This window comes from Aspergillus caelatus (assembly GCF_009193585.1).
Source record: "Aspergillus caelatus strain CBS 763.97 unplaced genomic scaffold BDV27scaffold_89, whole genome shotgun sequence".
NCBI classification, from domain to species: Eukaryota; Fungi; Ascomycota; class Eurotiomycetes; order Eurotiales; family Aspergillaceae; genus Aspergillus; species Aspergillus caelatus.
The window spans coordinates 19,303-40,985 of record NW_022475352.1 but is presented as its reverse complement, the minus strand read 5'-3'; the positions used below and the strand labels follow the sequence as shown (position 1 = coordinate 40,985).

Genomic DNA, 21,683 nt, shown 5'->3' with positions numbered 1-21,683 from the left:
TCTTGTAACAAATAGTCATAATATTCTGCTAAAGGATATCCACAGGCTAAATCCATTCTACTATGCACTAAATTGTGGTTGTTTAGATGTCCTGTAGTTCATGTCAGAGGCTCGCGATAGAGAGCTTTTACAGTTTTGGCACTCGCTGGATAACCACAACAAGAGCCCATTGTACCATATATCTCATCTATCTTCTGTTGTATTGACACTGTTGCCTTCCTAATACAGCGTAGTTGCGATATCAACAAACCCAACGCAAAGGAAAACTCTTGCCTCAGTCTGTATATGGACTCATTTCACCTAAACTTTGACAGGGATATCTTTTTCCTACTTATTTGGATAGGTGCTGATACACTATAGGTCAATAAATATTAAGAAAATCTGGAATATCTTCTTATACATCATACGGGAGTAGATCATGAAATCCTCAATTTACTATTTAATTTGGGCTTGGATCCAGCAGCACAAGATACTGATAGGAAGACTTTTATATACCATAGAGCAATTCATGGTACATTCACCGAGAAACTTATAGAGCTCCTTGAATCAATAGGTACCTTGAATTTATATACCGAAGACTCGATTGGCAAGACCCCCCTCAATTACACCGAAGAGAAGGCTCATCAGGAATTTTCAGAGATTATTCTCTTACATTTTGCTTGGAAATGGAAAGAATCTTTTAAGAATATGAGCACAGTGGCTAGTTCGCTCCTATGGTAGGTTTTCTCGCTTGCAGTTAACATCCGTACTACAATATACAGATATCGCTTTCAAAGCAAAGCGATAATAAGACCGGATAATTGGCTTCCTGGTGCGCCTCCTGGGCATACAGTCCTATGCACGGCATTGGCTAATGTTAAACTTAGGAACCTCCTGTAGAAAGAGCACGCATTTTCCACATTTTACACTAGCTTCAATGAGAGGACAGCTTCTTTTTCTCGTTTGCGTTGGTCCCTCTTTTCTTTTGGTTACTTCAAGGTAGGAACAATTACTTGAGACTGCAGTTTCAGTTTAATAATATTTCTTGATTCCATCCTTAAGACCTTAAACCTAAGTATCAGTCTAACTAGTTTGCGTCGGGCTTAACCCTACGGTGCTTAACTACCCTGTGTATATAAAGGGCGTAGCGACCCCTACCCTTAGTAGGAGGTCGGCAACTCTCTACCTCTCATAGCATACCGCTACTTGCAATCACAATAGTATATAGATAATAGTGCACAGTAGATTATTAGAAAGAGAAGGGTATAGAGAGTATATTCAATAGTTAAAAGATAATGGTTAGTTTAGCTGAAAATATTAAGTTGTGAGCGTAATAAAGTCAGGTAACTTCTGCTAATTGGCTAAATATTATACTTTAAATGGGTCAAAGCCATCGAAGCCCATCAAAGCCCATCCAGGCCCACCAATAGCCCTCCGAAACCCATCAAAACCCACCAAAAGCCCATTCCCGGCCCATTCCCGTCTATGTACTTCAAATATTTACATTTCTCTCTCTAAGGCTAGGTGTAACGGAAGATCTACTATACAGGGTAGATAGCCTGTCAACTAGGTAAGGAAACGTAGGCGGAGAGAAGAAGAGATTTCTATCATTAACTGCGTAGTAGAACGAATACAAAGAGATTGATTCTTGTCCTTTCTATCTATATCTTTCGACCCCCTTAAATAGCTTTTAGAATCATTCTCTATTCGGTAGGTCTTTCCCGCTGAAGAGTCAGTGAAAGGTCAGGTAATCTCTCCTCCGACCGATTCTAAACTGTAGGGGGTCCGAGGTCCTATATAGGAAGGACCGGGACCAGAGCCTATGCACGATGAACCAGGATATAGGGGCCCGGGGGTTCTGCAGGCTTCACGGGCCGATTCCTCATCGGCTCCGTGACAACCGCGTGGCGCGAAAACACGAGCTGAAGCTGAAAACCTGTGGTGGGACTGGACAAACCTAGGAAGATCAACGTGATCTACAGATCTCAGGACCAGATTTAGATGGGCCCCCCCCACATACTCTTGTGGGTTAGTATGCATATACTATTTCCTTGGTATACTGTAGCTATCACATAGATTATTCTATGTGGCCAGAAGTGGTAAATTTGTCGAGTTTTTTCTGCCTGAGGCATTGGAATCAAAGCTATAAAGATCTGGGTTATTACTGACTGGATCTGCTGCTTCTTAAATATACCATCTCTCTTTTCACTTACTAGTCTTTAGCAACGCTCCTAATATTATAGTCAATTAAATCTTTTTCTATTGCAAATCAGTTTCACCTCTCAAGACCATCCAACGACATCTAAATATGAAGATCCAGACACTGCTTTCGCTCGCCACTGTTGGCCTCACCTCCAATCCAGAACCTCGAAGAGCGCGATAGTTGGACTAAATGCATCACTGATGGTATAGAGAAATTAGTTAGTGACGCGTGTGCAGCCCGTCCCGACGACTGCACCCTCCGGGAGGAGTGGACAACATGTTTGGTCCAGGGTGTTGACGAAGTCACCGATATTTGGCAACGTGTCGCCCACTTCCGGCGATATCTACAGACTCAATATGACGAATGTGTAAGCAGTACTAGAGAATGGGGGTTTAAGGCTTATTTCACTAATATTTGTATATAGTATAATAGTGTACAGTCATCAGGGGATATCGAGAGTGTTCCCGGACTTCTCCAGTCAATTGAGAACAACTCAGTCCTTGTTGGTCTCGAATGTAGCCCGTTGGCAGGAATTACTTCAACTAAGTGATGGTTCCTCTTTACTGGTCCTTGTCTGGGAGATGGAACGATTCATATAGAGTAAAGGAGTATGTATTAATAGCCTTTTGGGGATACCTTTTCTGTAATAGTGATGTTCTGTCATTTCATCAAAGAATAATTTCTCAATAGTACTAATCTCGAAATCATCAAGTGAAGCTAGCTACTAACTAATTTTTGATAGAAATCCCCCCGAGAAATATCTGTAGATTGATTCCACGTGGAAAATCTCTGAAAAGAGGGAGTCAATTCAAGTTTCCCTGTTACCTAATAAACATCAATAGTTAGATCTTAGTTAACCTGGGACATTCTTAGAAGCATGATTGCTGAAGTCTAAACACGTGTGGCGCGAAAACATGAGATGGAGCTGCGGGCATTTTCCGGGAGCTTTTAGTGGGGACTTGTACAAACCCGAGAAGATTATGTATCGTGATCGGCGGATCCGAAGACCAGAAATATAAGACTATTGCAGGTTAGCCTGTACATATACAATTCATGATTTATAAATAGGGGGGGATACACTTTTGCACCCTGAGTACTCAGTACACAGCCCACATCCAATCCTTGTTAAGGAAAACTATATCCGGTGAAGTGATTATTCAGCCACTGAGGGATCTATTGAAGTTTGTTCCCCAGAGTTAGTAAAACAGACTTTAAGAAGGCCCGCCCATACTGAGCTCGCTTCTGTCAACAAATCGCCGATCTTAATAGATTGGTATCCATACAGTAGTATTTGCATATACGCTAATCGGGAATTTGAAAAGATCATTTCCCATGGTTCTTGCCGAGTCGAAATATGATTGGTTATTAGGTCAGAATTTAGCATATTCATCGCATCAATCGCAAAACATAAGTCAAGTCAAATTTTTTACTATTCCTGAAGCCGGTATGGCATTTTTCCAAAACCTACACTTAATTTACCAAGTGCCAATCTACGTAGCTAGAAGGGGGTGGGTCTTTTTATGGAACCTTCTTATGCCTAAGGCATTGCAGTCAGGATATAAATATCGGCACCATTACTGCATCTGCGTTGTTTTCTTTTCTTTTTTTTTTTTTTTTTTAATAAACATGCCATCTCTCTCTTTTCTCTTACTAGCCTTTTTACAACGCTCCTGATACCACACACGCAAAACATATCTTTCTCTATTGGAAATCAGTTTCAGTTTCCACCTCCCTAGTTACGATAACCCAACAGCATCTAAAGATGAAGATCCAGGCACTGTTTTCGCTCGCTGTTGTAGGCCTTACCTTGGCTACACCAGTTCACAACCTCGAGGAGCGTGATGCTGTTGCAGATATCCTTGAATGTACCAAGAGTACTGTGCAGAATAAAGTTAATGAATTGTGTAGTGGCACTGATCTGTGCTACAAGTTGCAAGATATTGAACCATGTGTGACCGAAGCTGTCCAACGCACCTATCTTCTGAATCTTCCCCGACTTCCTTTAGAATTGATCTATTGCGTAAATAATACCAGAATGGGTATATTAAGTTTATCTCACTAACGTTTGTATACAGGTTCAGGGCCCTCTAAAAGATCTGAGAAACCAAGCAGGACTCTCACAGCTTGTGGCGGATTTGAACAAATGTCTTCCGTTTTAGTAAGGGCATTTAGCTTGATTGAGGATGGTTTTTGATGATTACTAGTCCTTGTCTGGGGTCAGGGATGATGCGTGAAGGAAGGATATTCCATCCAGGATAGTCATTGAAGTTACCCTGGGTTTGGTTTTTGGTCCAACGTACATGTCTATATATTTAATTCTTTTCCTTGTTATCCTCCTTTATCCTTCGCCACATATATCTTGAAAGTCCACATTTGTGGTAATGTTGTATAGAAGGGGCCCTCTACCGGAGTTGAATTGTCCTGCAATCTTCATGTCCTGAAAAAGTTGATGTCTACTTTCCCATTTATTATACCATCCTACGCAACATAATATTTATGTATATATGTTCACTGCAGTGCTTTAAATAAGCAACAGAAAGACCTATACTTCCATTGTCATCTTCAGGCCTCTCTGTCTTTCTAGCAGTATAATATATAGCTTATATGAAGCCTTGTGAAACATGGAGGTAACTAGTCTCATATGCTTAAGTGGCAAAAGGTATTGCAGGGTCGACGCATAGAGCTTCGTGTTTAGTTGTACACTACGATTAGCAGAGCAAACGGCTTAACGAACAGAACAATATCCCAATAACAGTGAAGTCGTTGGCCCATTTCTCGATGCCAGTCTACAAAACTCATTCAACATTTGAGGCAATTGTTTTTTTATTATTTAAATGCTCTATAGCATGGCCTCGGTCTGGCTCTCATCTAATCGCCAAACGTATCGCATTAAGACATGACCCATCAGTACGCACTGTTGAATGCAAAATAGGCAAGCCGACCCATAAACACTATCCGTAATAACCCCCATATATGCCACTTTTATTGCCGTTGAAGACAAAATACTTTTGAGCCCAAGTTAAATGGAACTCTATGTTATTCGTAACATCGTGATAATGTTGAAAAGAATCTAGGTTAGGGTATACCAATCAACAACAAACGGAAAGAAGGAGTTTAGTAACGGTAGTGGTCAGCCTTGTAGGGACCCTCGGCAGGGAGACCAAGGTACTCAGCCTGGACGGGGGTGAGCTTGGAGAGCTCAGCGTTGACGTGCTCAAGGTGGCACAGAGCAACCTGCTCGTCGAGGACCTTAGGGAGGACGTAGACGCCGACGGGCTTCTTGCCAGTGGTGCCGAACTCGACGTACTTCTTGCCGAACTCAGCATCCTCGGCCTTGAAGAGGGCGATCTGGGCGAGAACCTGGTTGGAGAAGGAACAGGACATGACGAAGGAAGAGTGACCGGTGGCACAGCCAAGGTTGACAAGACGGCCCTCAGCAAGGAGGATGATGTGGCGGCCGTTGGCCATCAGGTAACGGTCAACCTGGGGCTTGATGTTCTGGACGGACTTGGCGTTAGCCTTGAGCCAGGCAACGTCAATCTCAATATCGAAGTGACCAATATCTAGTCTTGTTAATACATATTCAGGTCCGAGTGATCAGCGATTGTTACTTACTGCAGACGATAGCATCGTTGCGCATGACCTCGAAGTGCTTGCCAACAAGGATGTCACGGCAACCGGTGGTGGTGACGAAGATCTGACCGAGGGGAGCGGCCTTCTCCATGGTGGTGACCTCAAAGCCCTGAACAGCGGCCTGGAGGGCGTTGATGGGGTCAATCTCAGTAACAAGGACGCGGGCACCCATGCTGTGGAGAGCCTGAGCACAGCCCTTGCCGACGTCACCGTAACCGGCAACAACGGCGACCTTACCAGCGATCATGACGTCGGTAGCACGCTTGATACCGTCAATGAGGGACTCACGGCAACCGTAGAGGTTGTCGAACTTGGACTTGGTGACGGAGTCGTTGACGTTGATAGCGGGGACGAGGAGCTTGTTCTCCTTCATCATCTTGTAAAGGTGGTGGACACCAGTGGTGGTCTCCTCGGAGAGACCGTAGCAGTCCTTGAGCTGCTCAGGGTACTTCTCGTGGACGAGGGAGGTCAGGTCACCACCATCATCGAGGATGAGGTTGAGCTTCTTGCCATCCTTGAAGGCGGAGAGCTGCTGCTCCAAGCACCAGTTGTACTCGTCATCGGTCTCACCCTTCCAGGCGAAGCTAAAATACGTTAGGCTCGGAGAAGTCGGGGCATGTTGTTCCTGTACTTACACAGGGACACCGGCGGCAGCGATGGCAGCGGCGGCGTGGTCCTGGGTGGAGAAGATGTTGCAGCTGGTCCAGGTAACCTCGGCACCAAGGGCAACCAGGGTCTCGATGAGGACAGCAGTCTGGATAGTCATGTGGAGACAACCAGCAATGCGGGCACCGGCAAGAGGCTGGTCAGCGGCGTATCTGCGACGGATGGCCATCAGACCGGGCATCTCAATCTCGGCAAGCTCGATCTCGCGGCGACCGAAGGCGGCCAGAGACTAGGGAATGGTCAACAATCTGAACATGACAGTATATTCGGCACCTTGGAGACACGTACGATGTCGGCGACCTTGAACTGGTGAGCGGGAGCAGCCATGGTTGCTGATATTATGATGGTACAAGGAGAAAAGGAAGAGGTACTGTTGAACGTTGTTAGCAATGGGTATCTTCGAGGGAAAAACAAGGCGGTGGACAGCACATACTGAGAGGTGTATAAAAAAAAAAGAAGGGTATGAGAGGATGGAAGAGGAGAAGAAGAGTGGATTTGGGGGGAGGGGAGAGAAGAATTAAAAGGGAGAGGAGCAACAGCAAAATCAAAAGAGGAGAGGGGCCGCCGAGGGGGACTGGTGGCCCTGGCCTGGCGGGGCTGCTGATTTTCTCTCCCGGACTAACTGTGGTTCCGGACTACAAGAAGGTTAGCGTCTATCAACAAGAGCAGACCTTTTATGCAGAGCGTGTCGAAAGTGGTCAGAGTCGACTGGATCTCAGAATGCCTCGTAGGTTTCAATTGTCACTCAAAGATGGTCATATCCTGGTTCTCTACGATGTAGTTCTTACAATGCCTACCATCTATACCCGCTGCCTGTCGAATGTTTACGTTTGGTCACATGACCTCAAGATTGGTGCCTCAGAAAACGGCCAGCCAATGACCTATCATATCTGTCACATGCGCTCTGACACCTTCAACCCCGAAAGGTCCCCATGCATCCATCTTCTCCCCTTCTCGAATGGAAGTTGTTGGGCATTGACGAAGGGATCTGCCAGATCCTAATGTCCTGGTTGACAAGGGATCAAAACTCAGGTCCAATCGGAGCTACCAATGTACCAAAATCTGACATAATCGATTCGCTCCTCGGATTTAAGAAATGAGGAACATGCAAACAATTCACCAATGTGATAATCCCGGAAAGTAGAAAATACTAGAGTCTTATCCAAACCCGCCTCAACACGTCTACAGGAGTAGTACAAGGTACGAACCATGATTCATCCAGCTCCGAGTTAGCATACAACAAACCATGGCGGGGAAGACGCGAGGGGTACGCGGATACTCCTCCGCGGCCAAGATCTGCACGATATCACCGCAGATCTCCGAATGCGAACGCTCGCATTCCAGGCGACCTCAAGAATGCCAGTTAAGCATAACGTCACCGCGGATGCACTGGCCGTAAAAGAAACTCGTCAGAACTTTTTCACTACGCCTACTCAGACCTGATTGTACACTTCGTATACCTCCCTCTAAATCATAGACCATGAAGCTCTTTTGTTTGTTTACCTCGGCTGCCCTTGCTTCTCTCGCGATGGGCAGACCCCTCCGGGATGTCATCTTGAGCGCCAACTCGTCCTGTCAGGTTCAGGGAGGGGATGAGGCTGCCAACTTGGCATGTCGTGTTACTGTATTTGTCCCCATTCGGTGACTTACGATGTAGAGGCTAATTAATTCGATCTAGTGCATTAACCAAGGCCCTGGATGGACTGGCGGGTATTGTGATGATAAACAGTATGCTCTTATTCCTAAGGTATGACGAGAAAAGGGAAGTACTAATGATGTTAGAATCTGCCATTGTACGTTTGGAGATTCTGTCTAGAATGTAGGGTCTGCTGTCAATGGCTTCCCTGATTAGATGCGGGTCGGTGAATGGGTATGTGGATATATTCATTTCGTGTATGCTATACGCATAGTGCCAGTGCATCCTCGGTTCAAATTGAGCTTGCAAATTGCAGATGGTCATAGATATAATCTCGTTAAAGAAAATGCTCATGCATTAAAATACTGGTATACGGCCGTAAGAGTGAACAATGGAACTCAAATAATCCTTCAAATCAAACGCCGTCATTAAACCTGTAGTGGTTCATCCACCTCTACGAGATGTTAGCTGTTATCATAAAAGTAGGTCGAACAGGAAACAAACCTTATCATAGGGCTTCGAGGAATCGCAGAATCGCAGATCAGTTGCAAGACGGATGATGTTATCCTCGTCGTTGTTGATAGTCGACGCGTGGATCTTGAGATTCCGTTAGTCAGTGCTCCAGATGCTATCATGTAAAAATGATGAACGTACGACATGAGGCTTGTGCAAGACCACATCACCCGCCTCGTAGGCCGAGACAAGCCAGCGACGGTCATGTTCCTTAGCAAACTCAGCCGGGAACTCTGAGAGTAGACCGGTAGACATCATGTTTGAGTTGAAGGCCGACTTGGCCTCTTCTTCCGTCAGGCCAGCCTTCAATGCCTTGGCAGTGAAATCGTTTTCTATCTTCTGGCCAATGGAGTCACCTACATACTGTCAGTCTGTGATTGTATACTCCACGCTCCGGCGCACATACCATTCTCGAGATAAATCAAACCTCCACCGTTAATCTTAATATCACCAATAGGCACCCAAGCAGTTACCGCCGTCGGCTCTCCATAGCGAAGGAAGATCTGATCATAATGAACACCAATCGGCTTCGAGCCGGGAATATTATTTCTCAGGAGCGTCCGCTTGAAGGTCAACGTATCATTGCCCCAGCCGGTGAACTTGGCGATGAAATCGTACAAAGCGGGGTGGTTGACCACGTTCTTAGTGTACCAGTCCTTGTAATGGGCTTCGATGGCCTTGTCAACGAACTGCGCCGCGTTGTCTCCACCGGGGCGGCCATTCCCGCCCACATGGCCGGCTCCAATGCCGGGATAGTCGTCGATCGATTTCGTCCGGTTAAAGACTCCCTCCACGGGCTCAGTACCCTCTTGCAGAACCCCGGTAGGAGCGAGGTACTCGAAGTAGGCCTTGCGGGCTTCCAGGATATCTTCGCGGGGCAGTACCTGCTTTAAGAAAAGGTAGCCCTCCTCATTGTACCGCTTGCGGAGTTCCTCGACGGGGAGGTTGGGGTCAGAGGGACGCAGGTAAGCTGCATTCTCAGAGGTCAAAGGACCATCGTTAACAGATAGGGTAGTCTCGGCTAGTACTCCGGGCATGTTGAAGAATGTGTATGATAGTTTGGTGAAACTGCAATAGAGGCCATGTTGACCTGGATTCGACTCTGTCTTTATAGATTCTGCCCCTCGTCAACCCAGTTAGGGACCGTGGATTGCAAATGTCATCGTGTTCCACCCTGCCCCGCATCGGATAAGGAAGTCGTGTCGCGTTATCACCAGTAGCATGCCGCGAAGCTGTCCTTGGTTGCTGCACGAGGCAATATTTCCCCATTGGGTGCTCTCCACATAGGCGGGCAACAATTCCCGTTGCAGAACCCTGTGGAGCCCGACCCCACACCCGGCGGGTAACTATTCCTGTTTAGATGAATGAAACGCTCATCCGTATACAAAATTCGCTCTAGAAGGGGCCGAGTATGGGGATTTGGTCTCGGAAATACGGCAGCTGATGATCGGATCAGAATTGTCGGTTGGTTATTTGTGGGATCTGTGAACGGAACCCGTGATATGCCTTCCTTTTGTGGTTAGGAACCAAAACCTGCCGCTTTATGATTCGTATATCGATGGGATTTTGGAACTCTTGGAGGCACCTATGTCCATAACAGTGTAAGTGAAGGAAACCCATAGAAGGTCTAATAGAATTGATAGATCTTTAAGCCCGAAAGTCTATTGTAGATGTCTGTGTAATGTTTATAGGCGAATATGTTATATACTTTGCCCTTGCGTGAGGATACTTCCTTACCCTTTTTTTTAGAAGCCGCCTTAGGAAACATGGCAGCAGATCCACTCCAATAGAACTTCAAATATAAAACATAGATGCTTATCAACTTAGAAACCCTTGGCGGATATTTTATCGGACTATCGCTAGCTCTACTCCCACATAGTTCTAGAATACCTAAGCGACAGCAATAGTCAAAAGGCCGTATCACCGCGTCATGCCTTGCTCACCTCCTGGACCGTACAGCAATATAGTCAATCAAATACCGTCTACCAGATGTTATCTCAGATAAGTTCAAGTCCAATTATAGTTTGATTCCATATCTCAGCGATATCTTCTTCTAACCATTGTTCAACGCATAGTAAACCAACGACGATTCTCACGTGATCTAATTAGTTCATAGAGTGGGTCAAGGAGGATCCACAATAGACCCATTCTACGCTGATCATTTCTCATCATGCCTATAACACGCGTTAAGCGAATACTAACAGCTTTATTTAAGTCGCAACAAGTATATACACATTAAAAAGGAGGCTGGATTCGAACTCGGAAAAGGCAAGGTATGGTAGACAGGCAAAAAAAACTTAACTCCTCTTGAGCGTGTCCTGGCCATTTGACCACTCGGCCAATGTCCCCGTTGGACGAAATAGTAGTGGTGGTATCTGATTACATAGGTCCAAATTAGTTAGCAGTGTGCTGCGTGTACTCCGCCGAAGCTCCTTCCATTCAAGGCTCCTTGAAGTTTCTACTATTGGAAAGAACAACTAAACGGCACTTCTGGGAATAAATACCCATGGATTCATCTTCTTTTCTTCTCCTCTTCAGCTCCTCTTTGCGTGCCGTCCAGGTATATCCTAGTATTTAGAATAGGGAAACCTAGCTAAGTAGGCTGAGTCTTCAGGACCCTCGAGACCTCGAAGCAATTTTTGGAACCATCTGCTTTTTTCTTTTTTTTCTTTTTCTTTTCTTTTCTTTTCTTTTTTTTTTTTTTTTTTTTCAAATGCGTCGGCTTGTCCGACGGTTTGGAGAAGGGGACTGCTGCGTGTGTCTAATAGTATAGTAAATTCCAGTCCCGTAGTGATCAAGACCATTATGGTGCTTAAGGGGAGAAGTATGGGAAGTGGAGACGTCTGAATTGAGCATTATTTTGCTATAAGTCTGCAAATACAGAGTTACTTGTTCTGCGTAGATCATATGTTTGGCTGCCTAGGCCTCCAGGCGCCTACAACAATCATGACTACTAAGAAATGTTGGCTGATGTAACCAAGGTATCTCAGTGACGTTGACCGCTATCGGTCTCAGGTGGTCACGTCGAGTAATAATCATCTTGATTGACCAATAACCTTAGACTGATGATTAATGATGATTGATACTTAAACACTACACAGTTGGTGGAAGCAAACAGCAGTAATGGACTTATGTCTACAAATCATTGGATAGCTAGATAACATGCCAGTTGCATACTTCAAGTTAAACGTAATATATGACAGCCAAGGGTAGTAGCAAACAGGTGAAGAAGGGCGCCTGCTCTAAAGTCCCAATGCTTCATTCATATCCAGCTCCTCTCTTCCATGGACTCGAGCTGTTGCAAGGCCTGCCAGTTTCTGTAGGCAATGTACCATCGGGGTTTGCAGGGGGTCTATAGCAGCCTTTCCGGTGACAATATACTCGACCGGCCGGAGCTTTGGGGAGGTGATCCTGATACCCCAGAGGTTCACTCCCAAGAATATCTGACGAGGGCGGATCTTCCTCAGGTGTATCTTCACCATTAGGCTCGTTACTATGTTCATGCCTGTCTGAGGCATCAACTAAACTTGGGGTAGACTTGTCGTGATTAGAATGCTTTTCACCACGAGCAGCGGCACCCAAATCATCTAACTCAGTACCCAGCTGATGCTGAGATTGTGACCTAATAAATGACTCCCGATCGTCCCTCATTGGTTGGTATCGAATGTCTGGGTTCTTCGATAGGACGGAGTGGGTGGAAGCCATCAACACGAGGACCAGGAGGACTAGTGAGAACACTGCGTTGTAGGCAAAGAAAACAACTCCCATCACGCCTGTCAGAATGCCAGGTTGGCTGAAGACGTTCGAAAAAATGAGCAAGAAGATAGCATTAACGAAATTGATAGCTGCGATTGAGATGTTGTATATGTCAGTCTTCCTGTTCATCCAGGGCCTCAAAATGCTGATGGAGATCAGTATGCAAGCCTCGATGATTACCAATGCTATGGTCTGCACCACAGGGGCTGCTTGGCTCAGGCTGATAAACATGGACTTCACTATGATGTAGGCAAGGGCTGGCGTAATGAAGTAGTAAGCCTTGGCTTGATATTGCACGTATAAAAAACCCCATTTATTCAAACAGGCAGGGTCAGTGTAGAGAACGTATGCAGGGTTTCTGTACAATTTCAACGATTGTTTGGCAAGACGGGCGACCTTTTGTGTTGCAAACCCTATGGCAACTGTGGTAGTCAAGAGCATGACGGCGGCAAGTATAACCTCGGCAGGGGAATCATGTTGAGTGAACTCCCACAAACAAAGTATGCATATCTGAGGGTACCCAATCAGGATTACCCGGAATAGAATGCCCTTTGTAATGAAGTTCCATTTGACTTCATAGTTTTTGATCTTCCTTGACTTGACTAGGGACTTGTAGATAACTCTGAATATTGCGACACAGGCCATTGCAAGTGTGGCAAAGAAGATGAAGAAGATCAAGCCTGTCAGAAAGATGTTGGTCACTTCGATTCCTGCCTTATACCCGACACGTTGGATTCCGCGTATCACAATGCTTTTATGTGTATCTGCTCCAGGTTTACCGGCTCGCTTTAGCAAAGTGTCATGAAGGCGCTTTTTGAGAATTTGAATCGACTTTTTAGAATGGTCGACAATGAGAATCGAAGGCCGCCCACCTGTGGATCGCTGGTACCAAGTACACAAGGTCTCCAAGAAACCGACACGAACGAGGCCCATGCTCCATTGGAAGTTCTGCGTCCATGACTGAACAATCGGAGGCATGTGAACCGATGACATTCCAAACATTGCTTGTGACTGCATGAATCCAAAAAGCGAGAGCACATTAGTTGCTATGTGTGTGGCGGCTTTTGAGTGACCAAGCGCAGAGGTGACTGCAGAGGCAGCCAGACCCAGACCAGAAATTATAGCCGTCGTCCAACCTACCCCGGGCTGATAAACAGTTTTTCCATTTGAGAGCTCTGCTTCGAGACAAGTAATACTCCTTCCTGTGTCGGAGGAGTTGATGAAAACGCGCACGGAGGCATCTAGATCGGGGACAGTGTAGGCAATACCTGCGCAGCATAGTTAGGGAATCAAGTAATCCTATACAGACATTTGTACACCACGGATACCAACCCACCAGGGATCTGTGAAATAAATGAGTCAGGTACTTTGATGTTGGTATTCATCACCGGGATCTCGCCAGCCCTCACTGGGCAAAGCCCTTCTAGATCCATATCACAAGGATTCAACACCTTGGTCATCGCGGTGTAGCCGTAAACCGTGATAATCAACTCTGCGATGACTTTGCCAGATATCGATGACCTTCCATTAAAGCTCAATGCAATAGTACGATTCTTCGGCGTGAACCTTACATTGAAGTACGTCGCTGTAAATTCCAAACTGTTGGAGCACAAACTCAGCGCTCTAGACTCGATATATTCGTCAGCTGTTACCAGCTGCGCAGCAAGCAGCACAATTAGGTAGAAGATCAGTGATATCGGTCGCATTTCACCGGTTGTTATTGATGTATCTCGGGAAGATTGAGATGAGACGCGCGTATACCGCGCAAAGCGGCGCTCCAGTATCACAGTAGTAATCAATAAGAGTGCCCTAAATACTTTGGTTGTAGCTTAGGTATGTGCGGTGTTTGTATTTGAAGTAAAGGAAGAAAAAAGAAGGTTTGGTGATTCTGCAACGGCTGGGGCGTGAGAATCACTGCGGAAACAAAGCATAGGCATTCAATAGCTTCCACAATGGGCGCAAACAAGCCAAATAGACTACGTCAAGACTAAAAGGCACAGGAATTCAGAGATCTCAGAGGGAAAAGCTTCAAAAAGAATCCTAATCGCCTTGTGGCGGTTAAGATGTAGTGTGTCAAGTGGTTCAAATAAAGCAAAGATGGCAGTCAGTGCATTGTTGCCTTGATAACTATACGGTTAGATTATGCCAAGATGATGTAAAGTGCCAGAGAATCGGATGAATGAGAGTGAGAACTGGAAGAAGAATCAGTCGGGCTTTAAACAAAGTCAGGGACCAATTCTATGGAAGTGGCACAGGCACATCCCTCCAACCAACCAGGCTCTCACAGTGATGCCTAAGGCCGTTTCACACCCTTCAAGACACACAAAGCAAATCCGATCATTCACTCGGCTTCTCATCTTAACCAGTATGCAGGGTTTGCACGTGATGACCGCTATATGTAGCCACCGGTTTCCCTTATTGAGAGGCTTGTATCACAAAGAGCAACAGAAAGACAACTCCAATATTTTGCTGCCTGTTATATGTATATTCCTCAAGTACAACATGGCGCCAGATCCAGATTTAAGCATCTCCCATTGTATCTCTCATGGCAACATTCATCATGCACTTCAAAGGATATTCTTTTGTTCGCTCGACTTATCTTCATCGGTCTCAGTGCTGCTTTGGTATGTTGTCCGGCGACGCAGACGACCAACGGCATCATGCTCTGCATCCCAGCGCACCAGCTCTGCAACAGGAACTTTGACAAGATTATGTGCAATAGATCCATCGTCGAATTCCAACACAGTCTGTCGAAACTTATACCCTTTGTGCTTAGGAAGTAATATGATCCAGATGTAGTAGTATACACCACACGCAGCAAGTCTGAATGTTACGTTAATCAAACAGAGCAAAAAGGCGAGGTGCAAGACTACTTACAGTCCCATGCCAACTACCAAATATGTGCCGTACCAGAAGCTAACGTCCCCACCGTTTGCACCCCCTGTGGGCGGGTACCATGGGGCAGCAAGCAAGTAAAGATTTGCCAATAGTGCAAAGCCAATCGCAATGGCCCATGATCGATACTCGGGTCTAGGTAGATTGAGCTTACTGCGGCGCCGACGAATCAATAGGAGGCCGACCACCAAGAGGAAATTGAAGATACTCGTGGGGTAGACGGAGAGGTCGACGACTATCCAGTAATTTTGTCAGTTTGAGAATTATGTGAGGAGTTAGTGAGAAGCACAGACCGAAGTTGAAGGCATCTCCTGCGGGAGGACCAAGAATCATGATAACAGTTATGGCCCACTGGACGAGATAAGGCCCCAGTGGTGTTCCAAACGGCTTCGTAGAAGTCCAGAATCTAGGCCAGGGAAGTACACCTTGTCTATATGTCCAAGGAATTAGCATATTTGCTAGATGAATCTGCAGAGGATGCCTAGTCTTCTAGCGGAGTAGACTACTAATCTCACCTTCCAGTCTCTCGGAGCATTCTGGAATTGCTAACCATAACAGCCATTAGATTGCCGAATGCGCTTATGCAGATGAGCACATTCAGCGCGCGGGAGGCCCCATTCGTACCAAAGATCTTTTGAAAGAAAACTCCTGCGGCGATTTGCTTCGAATTTAAGATTTCTTCCCTTGAGGCAGCGGAGAAGTAGGCGACGTTCACGAGGATATAGAGTGATGTGACAAGGATCAATGAAAATGGGGCACTCCAACGAAGTGTTTTGACGGGATTCTATACGAGTGATCAGGCCTTGTTATCTTCAAGCGTTTGGGAAGTCGCTAGCAAACCTTGATCTCATTAACCACACTAAAAGCGTTGGTATAGCCAGAGTAAGAAAAGATCAATTTGACCATGGCATTAGTAGCACCGTAGGCGCTTGCCGATGATGTCCCTTTCCAGGCATCATGCCAGTTGATCATAGGGTCTTCGACCTTTGTATGCCCCCCAAGCACAACCAGTCCAGCGATTGAGATCCTGTAATGATAGGTGAGTGGGTGGATTAACCTATATCTGCATCGCGCACAACATACAATACCAAGGTTGCAATCTTGATGAACCCAAACCAGACAACGATTCTCAGTGACCATTTGGTATTTAAGCTCACAACTGCATTTCTCATCAGTCAAATAGCCAGGTATTGTGTATATTTGGCCCACAAACTTAATGTTGCAACTGTATATGCAGCCACCGCGACGCCTTTTAATTGCCAGTTCGTGTACCCCGAGCCTGCGATTCCGAAGATGTACTCGGCAAAGACAACGGCATTGCTACTCCCGAACGAAAAGACAACATGTTTCACTGCAAACGTTGTAGGGAAGAAATATTCTGGTTTTAGGAATGCCTGCTCAAGATACACGACTTCCGAACCAGAACGACTGGGAAAGTATGATGCCAGCTCCAGGTACACCGCAAGAGTGCTTTGGGCGAGCAGATATCCTATGAACCAGTATATCATGGAAAGGCCAACGGAACCAACACCCTTAAGGATAGTGGCCGCTTCGGAGAAATAAGTATGAGACTCGAGCAGGGGTGTTTGGAACCTACTCACGCGTTGAAAAGATACCAGTTCCGACCATTTGATTGATATTCAGGCATAGACTTGTCCAAAAGCTGACGGAGTATCCCAACGGCGAATCCGTCTCGACGGGTGCACCACTGGCATCTTGGTAGGTCACACTAGTGGAATTGATACCTTCTGCCGCTGTATATTTGACTTCACCATCTTGAATGGTACTCTCTTGAGAGGCATGTTCGCGGACGGAGATGCCCACATCCTTCTCTCTATCGTGCCAAAACGGTAGACCCATTTGACAGGTTTACAGATTTGCTATTTGGCCTGCAAAAAAAAGAGAGAAAACATAGAATAAAATAGTAGGAAAATGTAGATTACAAAGGCCTCGAACATCCATGGACATGTCTACTCCCATTTAAGCTATATTTATACCTTGTCAAACAGAATGAGGAACTGTATCTCGGTTAGATGCTAGATAACTACCACCCCACGCAGTGCTCAATTTGGCGTTGAATGGCGCTATCGGGAAGCATGATAGGCCTAGACGAGAATATCATTGTCGCATTTTTTAAAGCTTTATAATGGTTATTGGCTAGAGCTCTTAATGCCACCTCGTGCTCATGCTGAGAATGACGACACTCGTCTCCGCAATAGTATCATAAGCTTAAATCTCGACGACCAAAACCTCCGACATTCCGATAGACCTTACTTTGTCCCGCCACGAGATACGATTCCTCTCACGTCGCAGACATACAATTTCATCTTTACATACAGTAAGTCCTGAAACATCCAGGCAGAGCTCGTTTATATAAAAGCATTGAGCAAGATTGAACAATTGCTGCCGTGCAAGTGTGTAGTGGATGGTGTCACTTATCCCTGTAGTCATCTCATCAGGCCTACTGACAAGTCGTGTAGAATTTCCAGCTTCGTCCTAGCCCCCGGTCTCTTCGGCAATGGTTAGTTCGAATCGAACATGCATTGTCAAATCATGCCTTTTAAATTCATAATCTTCATAAATAACCTGGAAGATATTCTTTTTCTCCGTATGTTTAAGCCAAGGTTAGCATGGCGCTCAACGAGAAATGTGCTCGGACCTCGCGCCGAATATCTCATTTTAGTAGATAATTATGTGATTTGAGTAAACCTACTTACTTCTTTCCCCCTCCTATTGCGATAAATCCCTCTCTGTGTTCCTCCCTTTCCTGCATGATAGTTATAGAAGTCTCCTCTCGATATGTAGTTCGTATCTCTTTCCAATTATCTTTTTTCTATTTTTTCTTGGCTATAGATAAAGTTCTCTCAGCTACGGTACGCTAACGGCCCAAGTTCTTGGAACTTACACACGAACCGTATTCATGACCAGAACTGGACAGGAAACATATTACAGATGAAAACTCAATTGCTATATAACATATAACTATGATTAAAAAAGAAAGGAATGCTAGTATAAACGCTCTAAGAAATACCCATGTCTAAACCAAAAAGTGAAAACCCATGCTATGGTATCTCAAACCAACCAACCATTACCGATTCTCATTCATCCTCATCCGTCCAGTCCGTAACCCTCCACGACCGAACATCACCTTCAATGACCAATTTAAGTGTCATAAACGTGATATTCTCGTACAGATCTCGCGCAGCACCGCGTGCCTTCTTATGCCAAGGCCCGGTACCTCCCAACCTGGCATCATTGCGACTACGCCAGAGACCTAGTATCATCATCAGTAACTGTCCTCACAATAGACTAAAACGGAAAAAGAAGATAACTCACAAGTAGCCAAATTCCTCCGCTCCCCATCTTTCGTTCCAAACCAATACTTCAGCAACCCCCCACTAGCAACAGCCTCCTGATGCGAATAGGCATCCAAATCATGCAATCTCTGGTTATCGATATCCGCCTGGAGCCGGGACCGGAAAACAACGACGTAGAAATGCCGTGTCTCCCACCGATACCCATTCGTCTGGGCTAAGTCCCGCAGGAAATCAAACACTGCTTGCCAATTGAATGATTCCGTGTACGGCGCTGTGGCGTAGTCGTCACGGATGGGTTTGAATATGGTGAGGGCTTTGGCGAGCAACTGGTTGGGTGTATCGAGTGTTTTGAGATCCAAGAGGTGTTTGGGGTCGTTGTACGGTGATGTGATTAACAGATCACTTTGTGGTGCTGCTGTTTTGTGGGGATGGCCGGATTGCAGCTGGAGAGATGCTGCGGCGTGGAATTTGAGGGCATCGAAGTCGGTGGTGATTAGGGTATGGTCGTACAGAGATGGATGCTGGGATGTGGGTTTTGGGCTGTCTACACCGAAGACCGGCTTGCCTATTTCCACTGGGGCCATTGGGTCCTTTTTATTCTGTCTTTGTCTTTGGGGTTTTTTCTTTGGGTGAATTAGGGCTTGTAGTCAGATTTAGGAATGCAGATGGGGTATCAAATGAAGCCAGAGGATGCTGTGGAAGGACAGACTTTTGCTTGAAAACGGAGGAAAAGGAGAGACAAGTGGGAAAAAGTCTACATGACGACGAAACGTCGCCTATATATCTCAAACGTCCCCCGGGGGGAAAGGGCGGTATTGAGCCAACTCCCCTTCAAAGCACGCAATACGCTGACGAGACGGCCTGAGGCCCGTTCGGCAAAAGTCATCCACCGGCTCGCCATTGGGCCGTCCTTGCCGGGGGATTTTCAACTAAAGCAACTTTATGCTTAGCGCCCCCGTTTTGGCGTCTTTAGGGCAAAGAAGTCCCCGGACAGTTCAAGAGAAATATTGATGAACAAGTACCAGGCATTGAGCCAACTAATTCATTCTTTATGGGTTTATAGTTGGTTTTACAGCGCTTGAACTTGAATCTGACATTCCAGAACTATTCGGGAGATGTTCTAGCGGCGAAATCCTTGGGACTAGCACGCCATCTTCACAGAATTTTACGTCGGACCCGGAGTATTTCTTCCCCAGTTCCATGGTACCTGGCAATCGGCACGTGGCACTGCCAGGGTTATCCGGAGTCTACCCGTGACAAACACAGCAATCAATATGTGGGAAATCTAAAGCAAGAGCTCTATTATATTTCATTCTCTTCGAGTTTTCCACTGTCTCGAGATTTATCATACATTGGTCGATGGTATCATGCGAATTCCGAACGGATCCCCAATCTCAAAAACGCCTTTCTTAAGATGCTCAGGAAAGCAAAATCGGTAACGAAAACAAATAACAAATAGAAACCCCACTATCGCTTCAGTGGCAGTGGTGGAGGGCCCATCTTACCCTCACCCGTATCGACCTTCTTCTGTGGAGGAATTGGTGGCACCTTGAACCCTCCATTATCCTTCTGGGAAGAGTTATTGTTGCTTTGGTTACCGCCAACCTGCGTAAAAGTACCCGACTTGAACCACCGGTCTTCCTCTGCCTTACGTTTACGGCTCAACTCTGCTTGCACCTTAGGGTCAACGAGCTCAAGTCCCTGCACCGGCGTAAAGGCAATGGTACTAGCTGTACCGCTGCCGCCCAGTGAAGTACCAATGCCAGAAGAGCGAAGACCTTTCGCTTGTAGAACACTTGCCGTTCCGCCAACCCCAGAAGTGAATCCACGGAGAGACGAGGCCGTGCCGCTGGCAGGAGTTGCGGTTCCCCAACCTTTGTTCGACTTGCTGAGTTTCGCTCGAGTCCTGTTGTCGATTTGAGTTGATCGAACCCGTCCATCGTTCTGCTGGCCGAGCATTCCCAATCCAACCGTTCCTTCACCCGTGCCGTAACCGACTTCCGCTTCTTCCTTACCGAAGGCCATCCGGTTCTGGGCCTTGCGCATATCTGTCATAGCAACTGCCTCCTTGGCCTTTCTGGCCCTTTTACCACCTCGCTTGCGGGACGGCTTGTCGTCGGGAGCGGGGAGGGCCTTCACTCCAGAATTCGGGGGAGGTTCTGTCAGCTTCTCCAGCCGCGTGAAGCATTGTTGTTTCAAATCTTCGCCTAGCGATCCATCGGGGCTGAAGTTGGATACGTCCGCACGGGTAGCAAGGACCATTTTAGCCGAGACAATACGGATCGCCTGGCGCTTCAGGTCATCCGGAATGTCCTGTATCAATGGCGAATTGTAGAGAAATCCACGCGATCTAACACCAATATTCGTAGCAAATCCTAGCCCTTCGGCTCTCTTATTGCCTTGCGCACCCAGGTTGCACGCCGGGATCTTAGCGAGTTCACGTAGCCCTCCGGTCTGGTTAAGGAACTGAGCTGCTGTTTCAGGTCCGATCAAGGCTGCTAAGTTGGGAGCGATCTGCGTAATACGAGACTGGATGCTTTCCGTAAGAGCCTTCCGCTCTCGATCCAACTTCAAAATCCTCTCGCAAGTATCGAGCACCACCTTCAGTTCCGACTCGGTCATTTCACGTCCTCGGGTGGTGGTACCCTCCACAGAAACAACCATCAATGAGGGGCCATTCAAGATAGACTTGAGCGGCTCGCCGACCATGTTGTCTGCCGATGAGGAGATAGCTTTGATATCGTTGAGCGGACCATTTTTCAAGATAGCGACTGTCTTGGCGTAGTCGATCGGATTCGTAACAAGGGTTTCTAATTCTGGAAATCTGACCGAGTAGTGGTCGCGCAAAACTTTATGTAGGCGAGTAAGCTCGTCACCGGTGGAGAGGGCGACCTCGAACTCATTGGTGACCTCAGAGCCAGCTTTTTGTAAGTGCTGCTGCTCTTCGTCCACATCTTCCTCAGCTCCCTCGCCCGCCTGGAAGTCCTCATCGTCCGATTCGAAATCCCTCAAAAGCTCCTCAGCAGTAGACATGTTGAGTGAGCTGCGACGCGACCAAGAGGTAAACTATGAATAAGGTGAAGTG

The 21,683-nt window shown here is 46.4% G+C and overlaps 7 protein-coding genes across 7 annotated transcripts; 1 reads left to right on the top strand and 6 right to left on the bottom strand.

Moving 5' to 3' along the window:
• Window positions 1-4,987: 4,987 nt before the first annotated feature.
• BDV27DRAFT_128376 (adenosylhomocysteinase) lies at window positions 4,988-6,998 on the bottom strand. The gene is made up of 5 exons (XM_032066959.1): window positions 6,915-6,998; window positions 6,770-6,851; window positions 6,451-6,710; window positions 5,798-6,399; window positions 4,988-5,745 (listed from the first exon to the last, which is right to left on the bottom strand). Exons 2-5 carry the CDS (start codon window positions 6,806-6,808, stop codon window positions 5,297-5,299), a joined length of 1,350 nt encoding a protein of 449 aa, XP_031927526.1. The 5' UTR covers window positions 6,809-6,851; window positions 6,915-6,998; the 3' UTR covers window positions 4,988-5,296.
• A 395-nt stretch (window positions 6,999-7,393) lies between these two features.
• BDV27DRAFT_128375 (uncharacterized protein) lies at window positions 7,394-8,714 on the top strand. Its single transcript, XM_032066958.1, has 4 exons — window positions 7,394-8,105; window positions 8,160-8,209; window positions 8,264-8,571; window positions 8,622-8,714. The coding sequence occupies exons 1-3, from the start codon at window positions 7,962-7,964 to the stop codon at window positions 8,295-8,297; spliced, it is 228 nt and encodes a 75-aa protein (XP_031927525.1). The 5' UTR covers window positions 7,394-7,961; the 3' UTR covers window positions 8,298-8,571; window positions 8,622-8,714.
• On the bottom strand, window positions 8,264-9,678 carry BDV27DRAFT_172345 (uncharacterized protein). Its single transcript, XM_032075843.1, has 4 exons — window positions 9,037-9,678; window positions 8,772-8,986; window positions 8,622-8,714; window positions 8,264-8,571 (listed from the first exon to the last, which is right to left on the bottom strand). Exons 1-4 carry the CDS (start codon window positions 9,665-9,667, stop codon window positions 8,533-8,535), a joined length of 978 nt encoding a protein of 325 aa, XP_031927524.1. The 5' UTR covers window positions 9,668-9,678; the 3' UTR covers window positions 8,264-8,532.
• A 2,210-nt stretch (window positions 9,679-11,888) lies between these two features.
• On the bottom strand, window positions 11,889-14,092 carry BDV27DRAFT_172342 (transient receptor potential ion channel family protein; the record flags this gene model as incomplete). Its single annotated transcript, XM_032075842.1, has 2 exons — window positions 11,889-13,654; window positions 13,723-14,092. 2 exons carry the CDS (start codon window positions 14,090-14,092, stop codon window positions 11,889-11,891), a joined length of 2,136 nt encoding a protein of 711 aa, XP_031927523.1.
• Window positions 14,093-14,953: 861 nt separating this feature from the next.
• Window positions 14,954-17,141, bottom strand: BDV27DRAFT_145263 (high affinity methionine permease; the record flags this gene model as incomplete). Its single annotated transcript, XM_032070388.1, has 8 exons — window positions 14,954-15,209; window positions 15,264-15,516; window positions 15,575-15,711; window positions 15,797-16,065; window positions 16,122-16,308; window positions 16,365-16,440; window positions 16,495-16,830; window positions 16,883-17,141. 8 exons carry the CDS (start codon window positions 17,139-17,141, stop codon window positions 14,954-14,956), a joined length of 1,773 nt encoding a protein of 590 aa, XP_031927522.1.
• Window positions 17,142-18,379: 1,238 nt separating this feature from the next.
• Window positions 18,380-19,213, bottom strand: BDV27DRAFT_172340 (uncharacterized protein; the record flags this gene model as incomplete). Its single annotated transcript, XM_032075841.1, has 2 exons — window positions 18,618-19,213; window positions 18,380-18,555 (listed from the first exon to the last, which is right to left on the bottom strand). Exons 1-2 carry the CDS (start codon window positions 19,180-19,182, stop codon window positions 18,380-18,382), a joined length of 741 nt encoding a protein of 246 aa, XP_031927521.1. The 5' UTR covers window positions 19,183-19,213.
• Window positions 19,214-19,876: 663 nt separating this feature from the next.
• Window positions 19,877-21,670, bottom strand: BDV27DRAFT_128373 (U4/U6-U5 snRNP complex subunit PRP31). The gene has a single exon (XM_032066957.1). It carries the CDS (start codon window positions 21,629-21,631, stop codon window positions 20,066-20,068), a length of 1,566 nt encoding a protein of 521 aa, XP_031927520.1. The 5' UTR covers window positions 21,632-21,670; the 3' UTR covers window positions 19,877-20,065.
• Window positions 21,671-21,683: the final 13 nt, after the last annotated feature.